This window comes from Chanodichthys erythropterus, chromosome 19 (assembly GCF_024489055.1).
Source record: "Chanodichthys erythropterus isolate Z2021 chromosome 19, ASM2448905v1, whole genome shotgun sequence".
Taxonomy (NCBI): domain Eukaryota; kingdom Metazoa; phylum Chordata; class Actinopteri; order Cypriniformes; family Xenocyprididae; genus Chanodichthys; species Chanodichthys erythropterus.
Genome location: NC_090239.1, coordinates 800,112 through 826,519, shown reverse-complemented (window position 1 = coordinate 826,519; position 26,408 = coordinate 800,112). Strand labels below are relative to the sequence as shown.

General features: G+C 42.3%; 1 protein-coding gene across 2 annotated transcripts; it reads left to right on the top strand.

The window, feature by feature from the left end:
- Positions 1–22,008, top strand: si:zfos-911d5.4 (uncharacterized). Of its 2 annotated transcripts, none has more exons than XM_067369277.1 (7): positions 1–433; positions 678–817; positions 10,190–10,290; positions 10,365–10,504; positions 10,585–10,813; positions 10,941–11,161; positions 20,237–22,008. In XM_067369277.1, the coding sequence occupies exons 2-7, from the start codon at positions 693–695 to the stop codon at positions 20,402–20,404; spliced, it is 984 nt and encodes a 327-aa protein (XP_067225378.1). In that variant the 5' UTR covers positions 1–433; positions 678–692; the 3' UTR covers positions 20,405–22,008. The 2 variants fall into 2 exon arrangements, with proteins under 2 accessions (XP_067225378.1, XP_067225377.1); XM_067369276.1 differs by having other exon boundaries at positions 422–564.
- The last annotated feature ends 4,400 nt before the right edge of the window (positions 22,009–26,408 follow it).

The following is a 26,408-nucleotide window of genomic DNA, read 5'->3' as shown; positions in this document are numbered from 1 at the left end:
AGCCCGTTTGTGTCGCTTCTGATGCTTATCGCCGGCGCGGACCGCTTTGTGTGTATTTACGCCGAAATTAAACATTCTTCATCTCCAAACTAATATCCTCCTTTTTATGCCTGAACGAACAAAAGTCTGGAGAAACATTCATTTTATGTGATGAACGAAAATTCGGAAACATCACATTATGAAAGGCTGTTTGTGTTTGAGCTGATTTGAGACACTATTATCAATGCCATTATATAGTTTTAAAAAGCAAAAATCTGGTTGTGTGACTGACGGCGTGACGTCATCAGGCGCTCCACGTGCTTCTTGTTTACAGACGGACAGACTGAAGCAGTGGGACTGATTGTGAAACTGTTCGTGGATTGAGTTTCAGCGCTGATCACATGTTCTTCATATTGAGTTCTTCATCAGAATCAGTGACAGTAACCAGCACACGGTCAGTAAGACAGCAGCTCTGCATGTTACTAACCTTAACTAACTAACTAACTAACTAACTAACCCACTAACTAACAAGTAAACTCCTGGCTGACCATCTTGAGTGTTGCTTCAGGCTGATCTGTGCTGAAGGTCAGCTGTCGTGTTTCTCCAGATGTTTGTCTCATGACGTGTTTATTATAGCTCATTTAAGTGTCTTGGAGTGTTTGATTAGTATTTTCTGATTAATATATTGTCACTTTCAGATATTAGACTGAGAGATGTTCCAGATGGTTCAGTTCTTAGTTCCCTCGGGGCCCAAGAGACCTGGTAACATCAGCGTTTCTCAGCCGACCGGACAGAAGCGGACTCAAACCGCTTCATATGAGTTTCTACAGCATGTACGGTGAGGATATATAAATTATCTTTTATATATCCTCGAATTTTGTATGTATGCAAATTGTGTAATATCCAAGGTACACATTTCTAGTGATTGTGCAGTTCCCTTTCGATACTTCACTCGTACTGCGTATGGGGAAAGGTCTCCCTTTTTCCCCGCTGCTGAAGCCTTTTTCAATAACGCAGTGTAACTGCACCGTCATTGGTTCACTCATAGACAAGTTGTTGAACCAATGGCGGCGCGGCATAGCTGCGCGGCCTATGGCGACAAAGCGCGCGAATATTCCCGCCGAAATGGGCGGGGTATAGGGCTATATAAGCAGGCGTTTCGCCATAGGATTTCAGTGTTTTCTCCTTCAGCGACGACATCTACTTCTCTTCGCTGATCTCCGCCTGAAGCCGAAGAAGCTCGCCGCCTTCTGCTCTCGCCGCCGTCTGAAGAGGCTCCCGCAGCGGACTCGCCTGGACTCGCCGGTGGAAGAAAGCGCCGGCGCCCTCGCGGACTGCAGCTTCTAGCGCCGTCGCCGAGCCGCCGCCTCCCGCTTCCCGCTTCCTGTGCGTCCCCTGCCGCCATCCGGCGCGCCGCCTGAGAGCTTCATCCGCGGCTTAAACGCCGCTCTAAAAGAGCGATTTCCAGCGGTTTTCACCGCTTTAAGAGCTTCCGCGGCCCTCGCCGCTCAAAAGAGCCACCCAATTGCCGTTTTCACGGCAGCGGCGTCTCACGATGCCCCGCCACTCATGTGGTACTTGCAGGGCCCCCCTGCACGACGACGATGGACACAGCGAGTGTGTCGCTTGCCTGGGCAAGCCCCACGCAGACGGCGCGCTCGCTGGAGACTCATGCCCGCACTGCGAGTGTATGAGTCTCGCTTCCCTGCGCTCGCGGGTCGCCTTCTTCACTGAGGGCGATCTCGCCGCTCGCGCCCTCCCGTCTCCTTCCTCCCGCGGTCCGGCGAGGAAAAGACAGCGGGGTAGAGCGACTCAGCGCCAGGAGTTGAGCGAGCTCACGCCGGCCCAGCCCCGCGTGCCTCGCCCTCTCCTCCCAGGGAACTCTCTCCAGTTCTGTTCTCTCGCCCTGAGCAGCGTCCCTCCGCAGAAGCGAGTGACCTCGTCTCATTCGGGGGAACAGACGACGAACAAGACGACTCCATGTCTCTTGCGGCTTCCGAAGCGGAAGGATGGGCTGGCGAGCCGGAAGACCCCGCTCCACCGCCTCCCTTGGAACCCATCGAGCATGGCCAGGGCATGGATGCCGAGCTCTTCCGCATCCTGTCTAGAGCCGTTGAAGAGCTGGACCTCGAGTGGGCCCCTCCAGAGGAGCCGTCTCGCAGCCGCCTGGACGAATGGTTTCTGCCAGGCCGCCGCCAAGCACCTCGCCAGCGTTCAGCGCCCTTCTTTCCTGAGGTCCACGAAGAGCTGACGAAGTCGTGGCGCGCTCCTTACTCTGCCCGCCTCCACACTACGCACCGCTCCGCCCTCACCGCCGTCGACGGCGCCGAGGAGAAGGGATACGAGCGCTTGCCACCCCTAGATGAAGCGGTGGCTGCTCACCTCTGTCCTCCCGCGGCTGTGGGTTGGAAGACGAAGAGGGCCCTTCCTTCCAAGCCCTGTCGGACCACCTCTACTCTGGCTGGACGGGCTTACACCTCGGCGGGCCAAGCTGCCTCTGCGCTCCACACCATGGCCATATTTCAAGCATTCCAGGCCAAACTCCTCCGCTCTCTGGATGAGTCTGGAATCGACGCGCCAGCCTTCAAAGATCTCCGCAGCGCCACGGATCTTGCCCTGCGAGCTACGAAGGCTACGGCCCAGGCCATCGGTCGTTCCATGGCCAGCCTGGTCGTGTTGGAGCGCCACCTGTGGCTCAACCTAACGGAGATCAAAGACCTAGACAAGACGGCCTTCTTAGACGCCCCGGTCTCGCCTTCTGGTCTCTTCGGGCCTGCAGTGGATGGCTTCACTGAGCGCTTTACTGCCGCGCAGAAATCGTCTCAGGCTATGAGGCATTTCTTGCCTAAGCGCTCCAGCTCCGCTTCTGCGTCTAGCCGCCCCAGGACTGCGCCGGCTCAGCAGAACAAACCAGCCCCACCTGCAACACAGGCAGCGCCGCCCCAGGAGCATCGCCAGCGCTCGCGCCCTGCGAAGCGCCCCTCCCCTTCCCGAGCGCCAGGGACCCCGGCCCAGGATTGTGCTGGACCCGGTGCCTCCGAAGTCGTCCTGATTCGTCGGACAGGAAGAGGATGGGGGACCGTCCCGTTACGACCGGACCACCCCAAAAGCTCCCACGGGTAATTTCCCCTCCCGCCTCGTTTATTTCCGGGCGTGGGAAACATACTCCAAGTGACAGCTGGGCCCACACCTGTTGCGCCCACTCCAAACGCCGTTTTCACGGCGGACAAATTTTACCTCATCACAAAAAGAGCAAATTTCCTCTTCCACCCCTCGCGGTGTACGACCCTCTCAACGGCGGTCTGTCACCCAACATTATTCAACCCCTAGCCACTCGGGCCGAGGCCTGGCAGGCCATCCCCGATGTGTCAGAATGGGTCATGGGGATCGTAAACCAGGGCTACTCGCTCCAGTTTGCACGACGGCCCCCCGCTTCGCCGGGGTGCTTCAAACATCGGTCAATCCGGACGACGCTCATGTCCTCCGGGCCGAAGTCATGTCGTTGCTGGAAAAAGGAGCTGTGGAAATGGTTCCTCCGTCAGAGAGCGAGACAGGCTTTTACAGCCGCTACTTTCTGGTCCCCAAAAAGGATGGCGGTCTCAGACCCATCCTAGACCTCAGGCTTTTGAATCACTCCCTCATGAGACGGAAGTTCAAAATGCTGACGCTGAAGCAGATCCTCGCGCACATTTGCCCCGAGGACTGGTTCTGCTCGCTGGACCTGAAGGATGCGTATTTTCACATCCAGATAGCCCCCCGTCACAGACGATTCTTGAGATTCGCATACGAAGGGGTGGCATACCAATATACGGTCCTGCCCTTCGGGCTGTCTCTGGCTCCCCGCACTTTCACCAAGTGCATGGACGCGGCGCTTTCCCCTCTGAGACAGATGGGAATCCGGGTTCTGAATTACCTCGACGACTGGCTCATCTTAGCCCGTTCGCGAGACGAGCTGGAACGCCACAGATCCGTGCTCCTCAGCCATCTACAATGCCTGGGTCTCAGGGTCAACTTAGCCAAGAGCTCGCTATGCCCCACTCAACGAATTTCGTTTCTGGGAGCAGTTTTCGACTCGGTCCGTATGACGGCAGTAGTCTCGCCAGAGCGCGCCCTGGCAATTCAGCAGCTCACGGCATCTGTCACGAACAAAGCCTATCTCCCTCTGAAGTTTTTCCAGAGGCTGCTAGGGCTGATGGCTTCCGCCTCCCCGGTGCTGCAGCTAGGCCTTCTTCGGATGCGGCCTCTTCAGTACTGGTTGAAGTTCCGGGTTCCTCCCAGCGCATGGCGGCACGGCCGCCTATGTCTCAAGGTCAATCGGGCCTGTCTTCTAGCCCTGAAACCTTGGATGGATCCAGTATGGTTCCAACGCGGAGTCCCCTTACAGGCGGTCTCACGGAGGACGGTGCTCTCAACAGACGCCTCCAACTTGGGCTGGGGCGCTGTGTGCGAGGGCAGACCGGCCTTCGGCTCGTGGAGCCACGAGGAAAGCCATCTACACATCAACTGTCTAGAGATGCTAGCAGTGATGAAAGCCCTTCAGTTCTTTCAGGCTTACTTGACGGGACGTCATGTTCTAGTTCGGTCAGACAGTATGACGGTGGTGTCATACCTGAACCACCAAGGCGGTCTTTCGTCCAGCCGCTTATGCGCTCTGGCGAAACGACTGCTGGAATAGGGCTCTTCCGAGGCTTCAGTCGCTCAGAGCGACTCATGTTCCTGGCAGGAACAATCTGGGTGCGGACATGTTGTCACGGAGCAACATCCCCTCCGACGAGTGGATGCTCCACCCCCAAGTGGTCCTCACGATCTGGGAGTTCTTCGGGAAGGCAGAGGTAGACCTCTTCGCCTCAGAAGACAACTCTCATTGCCCAACATTTTTCTCGAAGGAAGTAGATGCTCTGGCCCACACATGGCCCAGCACGCTCCTTTATGCTTTCCCTCCGATCGCACTGATCCCCCAGGTCATCAGGCGTATCAGAGAAGACCAGCACAGAGTCCTTCTGGTGGCCCCGCTCTGGAGGAACCAGGTTTGGTCCTCAGAGCTATTCAGGCTCTCTCTAAGAGCCCCGTGGCCGATTCCCCTGAGACGGGACCTCCTCTCTCAGGCAAACAGAACAATCTGGCACCCACAGCCGCAGCTCTGGGCTCTGCACCTCTGGTCCCTCGATGGGAGCCGACTAGGCCTCCCCGAGGACGTCCTAAATACCATTTCTCAGGCTAGAGCCCCATCTACGAGGCGCCTCTACGACCAGAAGTGGTCAGTCTTTGTTGATTGGTGTTCAACACGCAACATAGACCCTGTGGAGAGTGACGTATCTTCCATACTGTCTTTCCTCCAAGAACGCTTGGAAATGGGGCGCTCCCCTTCCACGCTTAAGGTTTACGTAGCAGCCATTGCAGCGTTCCACGCTCCTATTGCTGGCCAATCGGTGGGACGAAACGGGCTCGTGATCCGTTTTTGAGAGGTGCTAGGCGTTTGAATCCTCCTCGCCCTCTCACTATTCCCTCCTGGGACCTCTCGTTGGTCCTCAGGGCCTTGAAAGGAGCCCCATTTGAACCAATGGGTTCAGCCGACCTCAGGCCCCTAACACTAAAAACCGCTCTGCTACTAGCACTAGCATCGGTAAAGCGTGTTGGCGATTTGCAGGCCCTCTCTGTGAACCCTGCATGCCTCGAATTCGGGCCTGGTGACTCTAAGGTCGTTCTGAAACCTAGGCATGGCTACGTCCCTAAAGTGCTCTCAACTCCGTTTAGAGCTCAGGTCATCTCGCTCTCTGCTCTTCCTCCTCGGCGGACGAACCAGAGCTGCAGCTACTCTGCCCAGTCAGGGCATTGAGGACCTACATAGACCGATCACTGTCTTTCAGACTGTCGGATCAGCTCTTTGTTTGTTTTGGCGGCCGCACCAAAGGGTCTCCGGTCTCGAAACAACGCATTTCCCGTTGGATAGTGGATGCTATTAACCTGTGCTACTCCTCACTGGGCACTAATTGCCCCATAGGAGTCAGGGCCCACTCCACTAGAGGAATGGCTTCCTCGTGGGCTTGGTCCAACGGAGTTTCCATCCAAGACATCTGTGAGGCGGCCGGCTGGTCTTCGCCGTCCACCTTTGTCAGGTTCTATCACCTCGATGTCCCGACCTTACAAGCTCGGGTCCTGTCGGTGTGATTAGCGGCTTCCAACAGGTCCCGCTTCACGCCACCATAGGGAAGTATCTTCCTTCAGTGTAACCATGGGTTCGGTTGGGCTTTGCCTCCGCTTGTCCTTTTTGCCCCCCTCTGGGTGGCCAAATGCAAGCTATATCGTTCCCAGCCGTGGCACGGCGTGGTTGAATTCGTTCCCCATACGCAGTACGAGTGAAGTATCGAAAGGGAACGTACTCGGTTACTAACGTAACCTCGGTTCCCTGAGATACGGAACGAGTACTGCGTCACTTGCCGATTGACACTGAAATCCTATGGCGAAACGCCTGCTTATATAGCCCTATACCCCGCCCATTTCGGCGGGAATATTCGCGCGCTTTGTCGCCATAGGCCGCGCAGCTATGCCGCGCCGCCATTGGTTCAACAACTTGTCTATGAGTGAACCAATGACGGTGCAGTTACACTGCGTTATTGAAAAAGGCTTCAGCAGCGGGGAAAAAGGGAGACCTTTCCCCATACGCAGTACTCGTTCCGTATCTCAGGGAACCGAGGTTACGTTAGTAACCGAGTACGTTAATTTTGATATTGTATTTTCAGAAAGTTTTGGAATATTGTTCCTCTCCCAAAAATTTGTCACTACCGAAACACAGTAATAAATAATTTCATAAGAAGGGTTACATTGAGATATTAAGATTTTGTTTACATCTACCTTGTAAATATATATTTTTTGCTATTTTTAAAAAAATATTTCACAGGTAAATCAATAACAATTACAATTTTAACAATATTTCAAGTGTAATTTATGAGATTTGTTGTATTTTGAATCCAATCTTTCTTTGTAAAAGTCATAAAGTTCATCATACTGATTTCAAAGTGAAGGATTCATATATACATTGAACCAAACACTGATAATTCAATATATTTAATTTTTGACAAAACACCCCATGTTTCGATTGTGACTGCACATTTTCGGTAATGACAGTAATGTGTTGGTAGTGACCACATCACATGACAGGATTTTAACTCACATACTAAAACATATTAAAATACTAATGATTTGCATAATTGTACTAAAATTTTATCCCCCCCCCCCAAATAAATGATTATGTTCCCTTTTGTTACTACCAAGACAATGATGACATGTTTCGGTTGTGACTGTTTCGGTTTTGACAATTTTAAATACTTTTGAGCCGCTCAAAGATGCGAATCAGCACATGGTTATCTAGCACAGTTTTGAACAGTACACAAACACTAAATTTGATCAAATAGCACCTAAAAAACAATAATGTCACAAACGGAACTTCACCACGTTTCGGTTGTGACTGTTTCAGTAGTGACAATTTTACATACTTTTGAGCCTGCTGTCCCCCAACCAAAAAAGCACATTTAAAAAGCATTTAAGTATTCAAATTTTAGATGTTTACTAAGATCCTTCTATTTTTTTAAAGTGAACTTATTTTATTTTTAAATCATGAAACTTTATGTAAAAAAATGTATCCTGCATTTTCATGTCACTACCCAAACTGTTTTAGTCTATTGTCGGAGACTGATTTTAACACACTTCTACATTTTTGATCGGGAAATATTCCTGTGTCCCTCCCTCTCATAGCCTCTCTTTCACAGTAGATAGAGTCCATCATTCTGAGTTAAATGTGTTCAGAAGTCTGAAAATCTGTGTGGAACTTCAAGGAACATCACTACCAAACACCTTTTTTTTTCTGCAATTAAGCAAACTTTTTTGGTTGTTATCCCATAAAATTTAGTATTTGTGTGTGTACAGCTGTTCAGAACTGTGCTAGCTAGCCATTTGTTGATTAGCATCTTTGAGTGGCTCAAAAGTATATAAATTGTCATTACCGAAACAGTCACGACCGAAATAACGTCATTGTTTTTTGGGGGTTATTCGATAAAATGTAGTATTTATGCGTGTACAGCTGTTCAGAACTGTGCTAGCTAGCCATGTGCTGATTAGCATCTTTGAGCGGCTCAAAAGTATATAAATTGTCATTACCGAAACAGTCACAACCGAAACAACATCATCGTTTTTTGGGGGTATTCGATAAAATTTTGTATTTGTGTGTGTACAGCTGTTCAGAACTGTGATAGCTAGCCATGTGCTGATTAGCATCTTTGAGCGGCTCAAAAGTATATAAATTGTCATTACCGAAACAGTCACAACCGAAACAACATCATCGTTTTTTGGGGGTATTCGATAAAATTTTGTATTTGTGTGTGTACAGCTGTTCAGAACTGTGATAGCTAGCCATGTGCTGATTAGCATCTTTGAGCGGCTCAAAAGTATATAAATTGTCACTACCATAACAGTCAATAACGAAAAAAAATCATTGTTTTTGTGGGTATTCAATATAATTTAGTATTTGTGTGTGTACAGCTGTTCAGAACTGTGCTAGCTCAGCCAGGCTGATTAGCATCTTTGAGCGTCCAGTATATAATTGTCATTACCGAAACAGTCACGACCGAAACACCCTCATTGTTTTGGGGGGTATTCCCTAAAATTTAGTCTTTGTGTGTGTACAGCTGTTCAGAACTGTCTTTAGCTAGCCATGTCTTTGATTAGCACCTTTGAGCGGCTCAAAAGTATATAATTGTCATTACCGAAACAGTCACGACCGAAACAACATCATTGTTTTGTGGGGGTATTCAATAAAATTTAGTATTTGTGTGTGTACAGCTGTTCAGAACTGTGCTAGCTAGCCATGTGCTGATTAGCATCTTTGAGCGGCTCAAAAGTATATAAATTGTCATTACCGAAACAGTCACAACCGAAACAACATCATTGTTTTTGGGGGTATTCAATAAAATTTAGTATTTGTGTGTGTACAGCTGTTCAGAACTGTGATAGCTAGCCATGTGCTGATTAGCATCTTTGAGCGGCTCAAAAGTATATAAATTGTCATTACCGAAACAGTCACAACCGAAACAACATCATTGTTTTGTGGGGGTATTCGATAAAATTTTGTATTTGTGTGTGTACAGCTGTTCAGAACTGTGCTAGCTAGCCATGTGCTGATTAGCATCTTTGAGCGGCTCAAAAGTATATAATTGTCATTACCGAAACAGTCACGACCGAAACAACATCATTGTTTTGTGGGGGTATTCAATAAAATTTAGTATTTGTGTGTGTACAGCTGTTCAGAACTGTGCTAGCTAGCCATGTGCTGATTAGCATCTTTGAGCGGCTCAAAAGTATATAAATTGTCATTACCGAAACAGTCACAACCGAAACAACATCATTGTTTTTGGGGGTATTCAATAAAATTTAGTATTTGTGTGTGTACAGCTGTTCAGAACTGTGCTAGCTAGCCATGTGCTGATTAGCATCTTTGAGCGGCTCAAAAGTATATAATTGTCATTACCGAAATGTGTGGTCACTACCAACACATTACTGTCACTACCAAAAATGTGCAGTCACGACCAAAACATGGGGTGTTTTGTCAAAAATAAAGTATATTGAATGATCAACTAAGATGTTATTATAGTGTTTGGTTCAAACTAATGAATCCTTCACTTTGAAATCAGTTTGATAAACTTTATTCCTTTTACATAAAGAAAGATTGGATTCAAAACATAACAAATCTCATAAATTACACTTGAAATATTGTTAAAATTGTAATTCTAATTGATTTACCTTTTTAAAAAATGGCAAAAAAATATATTTACAAGGTAGATCACAAAATCTTAATAGGTCAGTGTAACCCTTCTTATTAAATTGTTTATTATTATGTTTCAATAGTGACAAATATGGGGAGAGGAAAAATATTCCAAAACTTTCTGAAAATACAACATGAGAATTAACTGTAGAATCACTAGAAATGTGTGCTAGCAAAGTGTCTCTCTGTACTTCAGATGAAGGCGTTTAAAGTGTCATGTCAATCACAGCAGTCAGGCTCCGCCCTTTTCCCTGCAGAATGTTAAGCAATGCTTTCTAAGAATGTCACATTAGCCTCCGTGTTTTGCCAGGTTAACTTTAGATGAGTGCAGAGGGAGTCTCCTGGTCTGTCCGGTGTGTTAATATTGTGTGTTATTATGCTGATATCTTCACACAGGACGGTCAGCGGTCTGAGACAGCAGGACATGTTTTATAACCTGCGTGTCCCAAACCAGTTTCAGACCGACCGAGACGAGATCAACCTGCTGCTGCTCACAGGTGCGTCAGAGGAGCTTCAGTACTGTCAGAAACACCTGTAAGACACCATCACAGATCAGTGTGTGTCGCTCCAGGTCACGGCGTGTTTTGTATCGATCTGAAGACGTGGAGCGGTTCTGTTTCGGCCCAGATCGAGACTCGCGTCAGAGCGCAGCAGCAGACCTTCAGCAGCGTCTCCGTCGATCAGCTGCCCGACGCGCTTCAGGCCATCACGGTCAGATTCAGCATTCGTTTCCTCTCAGAGTTCGCGAGAGGTTCTTCAGAGCTTCAGTGCAGATGTTTGTTTGTGTGCAGGTGAAAACCAGCAACCTCTGCAGTCACATGAAGCGCTGCGGGATGAACGTCCGTCCGTCTCTCTTCATTCCCAGAATCCTCCTGCTCTCTCCGGACTGTGTGCTCAGTGACGAGCTGCTGCAGACGGAGCAGCTGGTGTCCGGCGCCGACGTCCAGACGTTCCTGCGCTCGCTCCGGGAGGGATACACGTCATGGCTGTCGGACGCCTTCACCCCGTCCTGGATCTCAGGTCAGGCAAGCCCAAAGAATAATTGTATTATACACTGCAGGGTTTATTAGACAACTAGATTAGGAAGCAAAAGGAAGTGTCATTGTTTTTCTGAATTCATTATTATTTTGTTGTTGTGTCGGTGCAGGTCACCTGTCGTACGGGCAGATGCGTGCGCTGCGTGAGCAGCTGGAGCTGATGGGCACGTGGGATCTGCTGCAGATGTCCGGCGGTCAGGAGCTCAGCGGTGATTTCCAGAGCTGCCAACATCTGGCCATCAACCGACAGGAAACTGACCTGCTGGAATTCAACAGAGCAGGAAGTCTGATCACTGACACACTGTGGAGTCTGCTGGGACACACACCACAGGTGACACACACTCTCGAAATACATGTAACTTAGTTACGTATTTAAAATACAAAATTTACAGTTGCATTTTAAATGGTTGGTAATCAAATTACAGTAACATTTGAAAAGTATTTGAGATTACCAAAGTGATACTTTGAATTGAATTTAAACATTAATGTAAAGTGTGACGGTAATTAATGTAAAAATCAATTGGAGATTCTCCGACTCTGACAGTCTGCAGAAGCATCAGCTCCATTTCTGCTCATGAGTTTCATTCCTCTTGCAGAATATGCAACATTTGAATCATTTTAACCAAATAAGAGCGATCATAAAAATGGCATGTTATTTTTATTTAGTACTGTCCTGAATGAGCTATTTCACATAAAATACATATGCTTACATATATTCCATATTCCAGATGAAATTTCTAAAAATTTCCCCATTCACAAATGTCCATACCCTTGAATCTGAACTGTCCTGTCATTACCTGATGATCCACGACTGTTTTCATGTTTTGCGATCGTTGTTTGTGAGTCTCTTGTAAATGTAAAAAATGGTATTGCAACTTTTTTCCTTGCAATTGCAAGTTTGCATCTTACATTTCAGAACTTTTTTCTCAGATAGAAACTCGTAAATGCAAGTTATAAAGTCAGAATGGCATGATTAAAAACTTGCAATTCAGACTTTTTTTCTGGGAAGTTGCGAGTTTAAATCTCAGAATTATGACTTTATAACTTGCAATTGCAACTTCATATCATGCAATTCTGAGAAAAACTTTTTTTGTGTGTTACAACTTATTAGTATTCCAAAGTATTTAGATACAAAACTTAATCTAACGAAATACATTAAAAATGACTTTTAAAGCATATATTTTGTAATCTGTAGTGAAATACATTTTAAAAGTAACCTACCCAGCCCTGTCCACACACACACACACACTCTCTCTCTCACACACACACACACACACACACTCACAGAATTGTCAGTTTTGATTTCATGGAGACTTGAAGCTATGGTTTGTGTATGGTTTGTCTCTCAGATGTTTTCAGACTGTGTTCTCGTGTGTCAGCAGTAGGTGGCGCTGCAGTAAATGATGTGAGGCTTGTGTTGATTCAGCAGAGACTCGCTGCTAATATGACATGTTTCTCTTATCGGTTTAAAGCATCAGATAAGAGTCAGTGGATGAGACGCAGCTCTGCTCCACCGGATCCACAATAATCCACAATAACCGCTGCAGATCTCCAACATCTCACATGATTATATGTGTTTGTCACTGAACAAACACCTCGAGCTTTACTGAGCGATCAGACACAAAACATGATGTTCTTCCTCAATGTTTCCATCTTGTTATCCAAACATTCTTAAATCAAGATAAATGAAAATGACTGAAGATATTAAGTCTGTTTTCTCCTGCTGGAACATGAAACGGCATTAAAAGAAAATCCCACAGAGACCTGGAAACCACACAAGCAGACCTACATTTATTGTGAAGCAGTTCGAGTGTTGGTGAGGGTTAATGTAGAAGTGTGTGAGATTGTCTTCAGGCCTCTCGTGGTGTTTCTGCATTAAAAGCCGCCGCTGAACAAAAGCATCTTCATCGCTGCTGGTCTCAGGTTTGCTGTGAACTCGGTTTAAGCGCCGGAGGGCTGCTGTTCGTCTGGTGTTACATTACTAATAAGTGAGGAAATGATTTTCAAATAGTCTTGAAAAGACAGAGCTGTTAAACACCCTGACAGCTGACCGCTGGAGTCTCAGAGGTCGTGACCTTACTGTACAAGAGTCATTTCATCAGACGCCGTCAGTTACCGGCGACCAAGAGCGGGAATATCTAATATTCACTGATGGAGTCGATGCCATGCCAGTGTCAGTATTCAGATCAGTTCAGTTTCAGTTCTGTTCTCATCTGATCTCAACAGCCCAGCGAACAAAATTATGTTCTAATAACGATTTGTTAATGTTCCACATTTAAGTTATAAAATCTTTAAGTTATATTGTAATAGTTGCCGTTCTTCTTATTATTCTTCCATTTCCGCTCTGGAAGTCTATGGGAGCCCATAGAACCGCTTGCAGCAAACTTATGAAATTTGGCACACTGATAGACATCAGTCCCAACATTATCCACACCGAATTTGAAGTCTCTAAATCAATGCCTCTAGCGCCACCACCTGTCCAAAGTTGCACTCTTGTTTATGCTAATAACGTTTGAACCATAAGGGTTAGAAACCTACTTTTTTGAACTTCTCCTAGGCCTGATTTTCACAAAAATTTAATTATATCATCTTCAGACCATGCTGACAAAAGAATTCAAGTCAATGGACTATATGCACAGAGCGTTCTTTAGAACTTCCATAATATTATAAGTCAGCTGGAAAACTTCCGGTGAGAGTCATGTGCTGGTGTGTCGAGCATCAGTAGTGTAATACTTAGTTTATAATCAGAATATATTCACTTAAATAGTCAGGCACAGCATTAATTTAGTTATTCAAATGTAAGACAGCAAACAAAATAAATAAATAAAGATGTTCCTCAGTGTTCCTCCTCGACTAAATTAAATTCGACCATCAGTTTTCACACTTTTATGTGAAAAAAAGCTTCAAAAATTAAATATTTATTGTGCACTTTAGATTAATTGAATAAAATGTGTGTTCTCAAGTGTGCTGAAATCATTGACTGACAGCTGCTGTGATTATAAAGAGAGAGCGGCGCTCGCTTTCTGTCATTCATTCACAAGAAAAGTTATTGTTTTTCATCAGATTTTCTGAGTATTTCATACTTCACATTGATAAAATGTATTTTTAAACCTAGTTATTTTATAATGTTTAATATTTAGTCAAAAATGAAGTGAAAAACGATTAGAGGAAATGGCTGATACATGCGCAAATAAATGCTACTTTGCCGCCACCTGCTGGTTAAAGTGCTAATTATTGTCTTTTTTATTTTTAAATAAGTGTTTTCTATCAAATGTTGAATTTCCTACATTTTGAAACGTTCGGTTTTACAATGAGGACAATCTCAGAAGAATCAACAAATAATGTTTGTGGTCGTCACATTAAAAATAACATTTGAAATGCTGAAAAAAAATGTGCGTGTGTGTAATTACAGACACTGTGTTTTAGCTTCGTCTTTATTGCAATCAATAAAACTGGATTATTGACAAATTAGGTAAATGTGATAACTGCATTAAAATATGAATACAATATTAAAAAGTCAATCATTGATGGTTTTGTGTCGATGTACAGCGACTACAGAATGAACATCTAACAGTTCACCGGAAACGCCCGAGCTGGCTTAACCACAACCAGGAAGTAACCGTGCGTATAGTCCATTGGTCAAACAATTTTCAAAAAACTTGCAAACAAACTCTGCATGGCGTTTGCGAAAATAGACATAAGGCTGTATCTCCTCAACGCTTTTTCGTATTCAGACCAAAATTGGTAGATGTCATCACAAGCATGACCTGAGGTTACATGCTGGGTTTTGGCACAGGGCCACCTAATGGTTCGAAGACCAGTTAGATTGTTAGATTCGGGGCATCATGCAGAGTTGAATTACATCCAATTTTCCTATTTCGGCCATTTTGGGCGTCAACTTCCTGTCCGGCATTTTGATTTTCTGTCGAACTCCTCCTAGACCATTAGTCTGATTTTCAGCAAAAACCAAATCGGATCATTTTCAGACTGTGCCAACAAAAATGTATGGATTTCGTGTTGATTGTTTTCTTATACCACAGCAACAAATTTGAGGCATGGTGCCAAAACAACTTTTAAGGTTTTATTTCTGCAATGCTTTGGCATATTGACACCAAACTTTGCATGTGTCATTGTCACCTCACGTCTGACCACGCCACATCAATGTAGTCACAGCGCCACCTATTGTTTGAAAGTGATAAACCATTAAATCTTTACTAGTGACTGTTTATGATTTCAGTCATTTCCCCTAAAATCATTTTAATATGCCTTTAATTGCTCATTGTTGCAGAACATTCCAATTTCTCATTCTTTAAACATCATGAGAATGTTACTTTTGAATGTTTTCTGAAACAAGTTGTAACATTCAAAAAAATGTTAGTCTAAACTGAATCAGATAACTTTGAATGAACGTTCAATTAATGTTACCAGAAGAACATTTGTTTTATAACGTTGAGAGAACATCCTGAGAACGATTATACTTCATAGATTATATCGGGAGTGCTTTAGTCAAGTAACTGTCAGAAAAGCTTTTGTAATTCACCGTGATGCTGTTCTTGACCCCGTGTGACCTTTGACCCCTGCGAGTCTCATCTGTTGATTATTTTTCCTCTCGTGTCTCGACTGATATCGTTCCTGCGCTGCTGTCTCTGTTCGTGGTGTTTCAGTCTGATTTTACTTCTGAATTCATCTCGAGTCCTGAGCGCGACTGAAAGCCTCTTCTAGCCGCAGCATTTACATGCAGTTATCTCTTTATTCAATTAACTGCGCGGGGTTAATGAGCGGCTCGGCCGGAGACGGAGCTGAGAGTGTAATTGGCGTTTGTGGAGTTAATGGAAGCGCTGTGACCGCAGATACCAGAGGGAAACAAATCATCAACCCTCAACCAATAACACTCACACCGCTTTATTCAACTACTTACTTGCTTTTCAAACGTTTTGACATGTGAGTGACTCAAAGAGTCTGATTTGAATGCTTTTTGCAATTTTGCTTTTCTTCAAACAAACTCTTCTTCACAAACCCATACAGCAAAATATATACATTTTTAGACAGAGTCGTGTCTAAAAGTGACGTCCGGAAGGGATGTTTGTTTTTAATGACCCTAAAACTTCAAAACATGAGAAAATAATTAAAATTTTACATATTTACACATTCAGGTTTGAGTTTACTATGCAAAAAATGCATAGCTGACAGGAAAAAGAGCATTGACTACAACATAATCAGTTATTAATCTTTCATTGGTTCTCTCTTGTTTTTGCATGCGTTCAAAATTTATTTTTATGATTGTCTGGGAAAAATTATTTCATGTTTCATTGCATTATTATCACAAATAAAACAATCGACTCCAAACACAACTGTGACTACAAAATCTTTAACACATTTATATTAATATTTGAATAAAGAGTGAAGATGTCAGGATGTCACTTTTGGCCACTACTGCATTTTTCTGAAATATATTTTAAAATAAATATATTGTTAACGTGGAAGTATAAAATATGTTGCATAAATCTTTTTTGATAGATTTCCTATTTTTATTTACATTTTTTTTCTTTTATTTTGTAAAAATATATTTTCTTTCTTAATATATTGATATTGTTCAATATATATATATATATATATATATATATATATATATATATATATATATATATATATATATATATATATATATATATATATATATATATAAATGCACACGTTTTGCCTTTATCTGAAATGTATTTTAAGGATTGGATATAAAATAAAATAATAAATAAAATGAAATAAATTTTTAGCTTGAAAAATAAGCTGCGCTGAAATCTATTTTGGCCATAAAAAGCGTTGATGTTTTTGTCGTATGTGAAATGAAATGAATCTGGTTTATATGAAGCGGGCGTGTTCTAAACTCAAACTCTGATCGCCGTGTTTCAGAGCTCGTATAATTATCTCTTCAGCCTAACGAGTCGTTTGAAGCGGAGTGAAACATGCGGCTCCTCACAAACCCTTCAGCCAATAAAGCTGTGAATGTTCCTGCTTCAACAGCCCTTCAGACACACTTCATAAAATCAAGATGAGGATTTACATAACAGATTCCACACTAGTGTGAATGTGAAGATAATCACTATCCATTCTTGTATAATCAAGGTCAGGTTATGTTATGCATATTTTGAATATATTGTCTGAAGGAGGATGATTATGTCTTTTCACTCTTTCGTCACACACGCTGTATCATCCGCCAACTGACCAATTGTGTAAGTTTTGTTGGTTAACTTGCAAATTGAAGCGGCTGCACTTGATTGTAATGGCGGCGGTCGTTCAGAACCGGACGCTCGGATGATCTGTGTGTTCAGTTAATTGCTATTTACGCTTTTCATTTGGTTTCATTAGCCTCGTCTGATCGGTTTGCATTCGCTGAAGGAACTGAAAGGTGTTTTGCTCGAGTTGAGCTTGAGTTCACTTCATTATGTAGATGGAGGAGCGTTCTGATTTAATGCGCCGCAGGTGGAGGATGATGATGATGGTGGTGGTGGTGGGGAAACGTTTGAGTCCCGATTCGATGTCGACAGGTTTATGATCTCTTATGTTTATCTGAGGACACCAGTTTTAACCACTTGTGAGTCCTGTTTAATTTAAGGCCATTTTTGAGATTTTTAACCCTCTGGTATTGTTCATTTGGGGGTCACACTTGTGTTGTTCGCAGTCACACCTAAAATGTCAATTTTTTTATTTTCAGTAAAATAAATGTAATATATTTTTGTTCAATAATATTTTTTCTTCTTTATTTTGTATTTTGAAATATTAAAATTAAAATAGAGACAATGCCTATATATATATATATATAAATCCAATTTTTGAAGGCAGATTAGCGCCATCTGGTGGGAGTGAAAAAAGAATAACATCTGTAATGTCATGGTGTAACCACTAGATGCCTGTATAGCTCGTGTGATTTTTATACGTATACCTAGTGATTTTTAGTCACAAATACTTATTTTTTATTAAGTTGTGGATTTGGATATATATTTAGACGTTCTTAAAGACTACGTTTTGTAAAGGTTTAGATCTTTTTTGTTTGAAATGTTGATTTGAAGTGTCGTTTTTTGCATTAATTCAGTCAAATCTGAACACAGACGAGGACATTTTGTAACACATAACATCAAATTTCAACAAAAATGTAACAAAAATGAACAGGAATGCTTTTTCAGAGATATATCAACCTGATTTCAGTCTTCTGGCTCAATTTTGCCATATTGTTACCAGTTCAGTTGTGTGTGTAAGTGAGTGTTTGTTTGTGTTTTGTACCACCAGTTCATACATTGTGGCTGATTTGTAGACAAAAAAAATCTCTGTATATTCATATTTTCTCCTGTTTCCTAGTCATTTCCAATGGCGGTCCGCAAACAACACAAGTGTGACTCGCTTTTTCGAAACAAGTTCATGATTTTTATTATTTATTTTTTTTGCCATAAAAGTCATTGAGTTTCATACCATTCCAATTAATTTTTTAAATTTCAAAACTTTACAGTTTTTTCAGTCTAAAATCAATCAGCACTAAAGGGTTAAATCATCAAATGCACTATAATTACATATTTGCCACTGATGTGCTGCTTGACTGAATGTTGTTTTGTCAGAACCAGAAAAAGATGCTTTTTAAACAGCTCTTGGTTAGGGGGCGGGGCTACCGGTGGGTTTGACCAATGGCAGACGAGTTAAGCAAATGTGTTTCTGCTTGAAATGAGGCACTTTAATGAACTTCCTAATTGCCAATAAAATCTGTCACTATCCTTTAATCCTTCATTTATTGTAAAATGCGATTAGCCAGGTTTTTATCAGAACTTCGATATTTATCTGAAATGGTCTTTATCTGCAGTTCCTCATTCTGGACTATAAAATCGGAGCTTCTCCATCTGTTGTGTTTGCAGATAAACCAGTTAGTGGACACTTTGGCCCATTGTCTGTTGTTTTGATAATCACACTTAATAATACCGGGCATCAATAAGGTCTTTAAACCCGATTTGGCTGCTAAATGGAGTTATACTGCAGCAGTCGTGTGTGTGCGGCTCGTCTAATGCCATTAGGAATGTTTGTGAGGGTCAAATTCAATCAGGCATGAAGAGACTCATTCAGATGTAGAGTCGAAGCGCTCGCGACTGCATGAACGAGCGGACGGTCTGTTTCTCTGTGTCTGATGGAGCTTCATGTAGAACAGGTTCTGGTTCCTCAAAGTGATCAGTTCTTAAAAGAAACATTTTTTCTTTTATGCAATGGAAAGTTTCCATGGATGTTGAAGGTTCTTCATGGAACCATCGAAGTTAAGTCAGCTTTATTTCTGTAGCGTTTCAATAGTAAAATAACAGAATCAATGATGCAAACTTCATCAAATATGAGGCACATTCAGGTTCAGATTGTTGTTGTCAGGTGTAACGCTGGAAATCCCCTCATGATCGAAGCGCTTGCGTGTTCTTCAGCTCAGGTGAAATCAGAGACGCTCGTGTTGCAGAATTCTGGCATGAAGGTTCAGACTGAGTTTGATTGATGAAGACGACTCTTGATTCTCTGATGAGTCTCGACACGTCGCTGACAGTGAAGGAGCGTCCCTCCGGGGGTCAGAGGTCATTGTCAGGTCATATTATTGGTTTGTTATGTCTGATTATGAGAGAGGGATTTGTGAAGCCTTCATGTAAAAATACAAGTCTGATAGAATGACACGCTGTATTTCAGATTCACACAAACTTGTGGATCTCCTGTCTCTGTCTCTCTTCTCCGTGTGTGTTTTTGATGTAGTCATGTTAAGAGCTTTAACAATCGTGTGTCGTGTGAAGGTGGATGTGAACGCTGATCTCTGCCTCCATTAACGAACCCCTCGCCAATTTACTTCCCCTCAGATGAAAGAATAGACGGCTAGAAAAAACATAATTGAAAAATTGTGTGCAGCCAGAATGAAAGAAAATCAAGCCATGAAAAGAGAATGATTTTAATCCGGCGCAGCGACTGTGAGGCTGGAAATACTCCTTTGAATCCGACGCGTCTATTATCTGTCAATGTGTGAATCTCATTAAACGGCCATTGTGTGGACACACGGAGACGAGCGCGTTCATGACGGCGGGACACATGCGAGCGTAATCCCACAGATCTGCTTTTCAAACCCGTCCACGTCTTTGCTCAAGTGTTTTCGCTACATTATGTGACGCTCCGCGTGAAGGAAGATCCAGTTTTCTGTTGAATTCATTTTCTTCACAGTTTTCATGAGAATCATTTCAATTTGGTGCGTTTGTTTAGTGCACACGGTCAGCCGACACGCGACAGATTGAACCAGGCGAAGGTCACTCGTGTCCACAGAGGTCACAGTCAGGGTCGTGACCTGAGCGACCCTCAAGGGTCAATGATCAGTGTGACGTTATGAAAGCCTGTTTGAAGGTTTGTTTCTGTGCAGGTGACCGTCTCCATGTACAAGCGAGGAGCTCAGGGATGGCTGGGGAAACCGCTGATCGCCACGGCAACAATCCCCTCCAGCACACGCGTGATCTTCCGCATCCGAGGAGAAACTACAGACGCCAAGATCCCGGCCGGCAGCATCCGCTCCATCACACTGAGCATCTGAAGCTCTTTTCTGATCCGCAGAAACTTGTTCTGAAATCTGCTCCGCTTCTGCAACTCCAGCCGCTGATCGTCTTCCCTGCTGGCACGACTAATGAACAAAATTATAAACATTTCAGAGGAGCTGTATTTGTTTTTAATGAGGGAAGGATCTTTTGGTGTGTTCAGTACATCAGTGTTACATATATATTCATATATATCACTGATTCTTGAGATGAGGGACAAAACATGTTTTAGAAATTAGTTTTTATTATTTAATAATATATTATTTTTAATCTGATATTTGTAGATAAAGATCTCAGCTATTGAACCATGTAAGGGAACAGGAATGTACATTTATTCACTTCGGAACTTAAACTTGTCAACTCCGTCAGACGCATTAAAAAGCATGATATTTTAATTTGATCTGAACAACAGTATAAAGTCTTCAATTATGTAATAATGGTGTTCAGTAAAGGAGCAAAGTGAAAAAAAATAATAATTCTCTAAAAAATTTTCTTGGATTAGGGTTATTATGAACAATCCAGTTCCTAAAGTCCTTAATTCCTCTTTTTTAATATTAAACATATATAACCAATGTTCTTAGCTAAATCAGACATGATATCATGTAGTTCAGTTGATGTTTTAATATTTTAGCAAAATGAATTGAATAAAAGAAGACATTTCTTTCAAAATTAACAAAAACCTTCACATGACATTGTTAAAAGCTGACGGAGTTGACAAAAAATGGCGGTGTTGACACGTACTGATGGAGATGACATACTGACGGAGTTGACACAATGACGGAGTTGACAAATACTGACGGAGATGACACACTGATGGTGTTGATAAATACTGACGGTGTTGACAAATACTGATGGTGTTGACACATAATGACGGAGCTGACACTGATGGTGTTGACAAATATTGACGGTGTTGACATACTGACGGAGTTGACACACTGATGGTGTTGACACATAATGACGGAGTTGACAAATACTGACGGAGATGACACTGATGGTGTTGACATACTGACGGTGTTGACAAATACTGACGGTGTTGACAAATACTGACGGTGTTGACAAATACTGACGGAGCTGACACTGATGGTGTTGACAAATATTGACGGTTTTAACAAATACTGATGGTGTTGACACATAATGACGGAGCTGACACTGATGGTGTTGACAAATATTGACGGTTTTAACAAATACTGATGGTGTTGACACATAATGACGGAGCTGACACTGATGGTGTTGACAAATATTGACGGTGTTGACACTGATGGAGTTGACACACTGATGGTGTTGACACATAATGACGGAGCTGACACTGATGGTGTTGACAAATATTGACGGTGTTGACACTGATGGAGTTGATACACTGATGGTGTTGACAAATACTGACGGTTTTAACAAATACTGATGGTGTTGACACATAATGACAGAGCTGACACTGATGGTGTTGAAAAATATTGACGGTGTTGACACTGATGGAGTTGATACACTGATGGTGTTGACAAATACTGACGGAGTTGACACACTGATGGTGTTGACACATAATGACAGAGCTGACACTGATGGTGTTGAAAAATATTGACGGTGTTGACAAATACTGACGGTGTTGACACACTGATGGTGTTGACACACTGATGGTGTTGACAAATACTGACGGTGTTGACACGTACTGATGGAGATGACACATACTGATGGAGTTGACAGTGACGGAGTTGACAAATACTGACGGTGTTGACAAATACTGATGGAGATGATACAATGATGGAGTTGACACTGATGGTGTTGACAAATACTGATGGAGTTGACAAAAACTGGCGGTGTTGACACGTACTGATGGAGTTGACAGTGACGGAGTTGACAAATACTGACGGTGTTGACATAATGACGGACTTGACATATACTGATGTTGACAAATACTGATGGAGATGATACAATGATGGAGTTGACACTGATGGTGTTGACAAATACTGATGGTGTTGACAAAAACTGGCGGAGTTGACAAATATTGATGGTGTTGACACACTGATGGTGTTGACAAAAACTGACGGTGTTGACACGTACTGATGGAGATGACACATACTGATGGAGTTGACACAGTGACGGTGTTGACAAATACTGACGGTGTTGACAAATACTGATCGAGATGATACAATGATGGAGTTGACACTGATGGTGTTGACAAATACTCACGGTGTTGACAAAAACTGGCGGAGTTGACAAATATTGATGGTGTTGACACACTGATGATGTTGACAAATACTGATGGAGATGATACAATGATGGAGTTGACAAATACTGATGGTGTTGACAAAAACTGGCGGTGTTGACAAATACTGATGGAGATGACACATAATGACAGACTTGACATATACTGACGATGTTGACATACTGATGGTGTTGACAAAAACTGACGGTGTTGACAAAGGTCCAGCTGGGGCCAAATATACAATACAAGTAAATAGAATCATGAAACAAAACAAAAACAAAACAACCATAAAATCACATTATATAGACTTTTTGACAGCACTTGTCAACCATCAGACATAAAACCTGATGGAGTTGACGTCTGACGGAGTTGACAAAATTTAATTTTTTTCCATCTTAACCACATTGTACTGTCGAGCAATTTTGTTTTCTTTCTTCAGTTATAGTTGCCTTAATAAACATATCAAAAATGCCACGATTTATCCCACAACTATTTACAGAAACTATTACACTGGGATTACACAATGAGCAGGAAATAGTAAGTGCTCCTCAGCGTTAAAGATGACCATACTGATTTATTCAGAATTAATAAGAAAGAAAATCCTGAAGGAGTTGACGGAAAGTGAGAACACAACTTTGATAGCCATTTTTTATGGAAAATATAATTCAAGTCTTACTTTTTGTATTGTTTGATATATTAAAGATCTCTGCCTTTCAATTTAAATGTATATTTTTGAATTTGTTGCATTTTTAAACACACTGTTTGGCAATTTTACATTGTGACCTCATGCTGAGGATAGGCTAAATTACATGTATTTTCCAAATATAGAGCATGTATTTAAATAATACTAACAAAATTATTTAAAAATAAAAGCAATGAATCATGTAGTATCCAGTCCTGAGTATCCAGATTTCCTTTAGATGTAACTTTTTAAGTATTTTTATTTCGATGAATTTATTAATTTTTAACATAAAGAGAGCTTTTGTGTGTAAGACATGTTTTGTCCCATCTCAAGAATCAGCAGTGATATATATATATATATGCATATGGTGTATCTGATGTTTAAGGTATAAAGCTATAGTTTTAGTTATAGATTTTAGTTTTGCCCATTGCTCAGAAATGTTGAACTTTTCTATCAAACTCTTTTCTATGAACCCCTTCTGGCCTCGTTTGTGAGAATATTCAGGTGGTGAGGATATTTTGATCTGTTGAAGCTTCATAAATATTTTTCTAATCTCTGTTTTGTCACTTAATTTAGAATAATTGATATTTCATGCTATTTTAATGGCTATAATGCAATAAAATACAAATTTCTGTCTCAAATAAATGTATCTTTTTTTGGGAAAGACAAAGATGTTTCTGTGTAACGAAACAAAATGTTACATTTCTTGAGGTACACTTGATCCGCTGATGCTGTTTTTCAGAACTGAAGTGTAAGTGTGTGTGTGTGTGTGAGCTGATGGCAGATGGACATTGAATTCATGGACACTCAGTGACCTGTCAGGGTGAAGGAGACTCAGAGCGGGACGTTTCACCTGAGACTGAACACATCCAGGTAAACCAACTGGATCGGTTTCTGTTCATATGAACAGGTCAGATATTTCTATCGTCTTGTCATTCTTCATTCATTATGGACTAAACTCGTATGGTTCATTTGTCTGTCTGATGTCCGAGTTCTTCCATTATGAGTGACCCCTGTGCTGACCCCAGGTGTCTGACCCTCACCTGCTCTCGGTCACTTTCAGCTGGTCACTGGGGTCAGGGGTCAGAGTTCAATGCCTGATCCTGTGTGACGAGACTCTCAACATAAGGAGCAGACAGATGTAAATGATTTTAATATGGTCTCATAGAAGCGGCTTGCTAATATAAGAGCTGTTGTGAGGATTTCTAGATCTGCAGAATTTCATCCATTTAGTCTTTTCTTCACTCTGATGTTTCATTAGACTAAAAAAAGAAAATGGGTGGTTTTAGATGCATTTCCCATCGCTGCACAGATCACTTTGATTTTCATTGCATGTTCATTGAGATAATCATTGTATGATCACTGTGACAATTTTAATCACTGCATGATCACAGCACGATCCCTGTTATGATAACTGCAACGATCACTGGAACAACCACAACGACAATCGCTGCATGATCACTGCACCCGCAGTTGTGGGTCATTTTGTAGCTGTTGATAAAAGAGTCTAATTTGAGATTTACTTGCTCATACAGGCATGTGTTCATCTACTTTTTGTCATTCAGCTCAAGACAATCATTGTTTTGTCACTGTTTTTATGTATTGCTTTGACAATCGTCAGTTGGTGTGTAAATTAGTCCAGGATTCAGAGCATGTATTGTCTTTTTAGGATCACAGGGAATTACTATAAATCACTCGATACCAATCTTTCATTTGAAAGTCATGTTTCTAGTATCTGTAAAACCGCCTTCTTCCATCTAAAAAATATATCTAAATTACGACATATGCTCTCAATGACAAATGCGGAACAGTTGGTTCATGCATTCATGACCTCAAGACTAGATTATTGTAACGCTCTACTGGGTGGTTGTTCTGCTCGGCTTTTAAACAAACTACAGTTGGTCCAAAATGCGGCAGCTAGAGTTCTTACTAGAACCAGAAAGTATGACCATATTAGCCCAGTTCTGTCAACATTACATTGGCTCCCTATTAAACATCGTATAGATTTTAAAATCTTGCTACTTACTTATAAAGCTCTAAATGGTTTAGCTCCCCAGTACCTAAGTGAGCTCTTAATGCATTATAGTCCTTCACGTTTATTGCGATCTCAGAATTTAGGCCAGTTGATAATACCCCGAATATCAAAATCAACTGAAGGCGGCAGATCCTTTTCCTATTTAGCACCTAAACTCTGGAACAATCTTCCTAGCATTGTTCGGGAAGCAGACACACTCTGTCAGTTTAAATCTAGACTAAAACACATCTCTTTGCTCTTGCATACACATAACACATTATCAATACATTAACATTTTTCAAATCCGTTAAAGGATTGTTACGCTGCAATAATTAGGTCGGCCGGAACCGAGAACATTTCCTATAACACTAGATATACCTGTACATCAGAATAAGAATGGCATCTACGCTAATATCAGTCTCTCTGCTTATCCTGAGGTTTGCCGGGTGCTGGATCCAGGCCGTATCCAGGTCAGATGGAGAACCTGTGTCTGGACCTGACTACAACGTAGCCCAGGAGACAATGGGCCTAAAGATCCAATTCTGGCTGCATCTATAATTCAGATTTTTAATCCCCGTATCCGCTTACATATATTTATATATAATCTATTTTTAATCTCTATAATAAAAATGTATAATTCAGATTTTGATCTCCATATCCATTTACATATATTATATATATTTTCCAAGGGTTTTTTTCCCTCCTAGGACTTTTTTCCCAGTGCTAGCACGCTGGGTTTTTCTCCTAGGGGTTTTTTTCCACCCCTGGGAGTCAGCCGACATTGGCTTAATGTATATGTTACATATTACCACGCTTGGTTGTACAGCTTATTTTTAACCATTTCCCTTTTTTCTGTGCTTCTAATATGTAAAGCTGCTTTGAAACAATTAATAAAAGCGCTATATAAATAAATTTGACTTGACTTGAACAGAAAAGAAACAGTAGCAGGTTCATCACTCACTGTCCCGTTTCATATGATGTCATCAAAATGTGCCTGTGGGAATATTGTATAATGATCAATAAATGAACATCAGCAGGTCTAAACACAGTTCCGGAATCTAAACATCAGGATGTGCAGCCACAGGGACGAGAATCAACCACTGAGTTAAC

Bases quoted from the DNA above. Each gene is read 5' to 3' on its own strand.
- si:zfos-911d5.4 (XM_067369277.1), top strand. From the start codon at position 693: ATGTTCCAGATGGTTCAGTTCTTAGTTCCCTCGGGGCCCAAGAGACCT. The intron at 818-10,189 runs GTGAGGATATAT...ATCTTCACACAG, and splicing joins GAGTTTCTACAGCATGTACG to GACGGTCAGCGGTCTGAGAC. The intron at 10,814-10,940 runs GTCAGGCAAGCC...GTGTCGGTGCAG, and splicing joins CACCCCGTCCTGGATCTCAG to GTCACCTGTCGTACGGGCAG.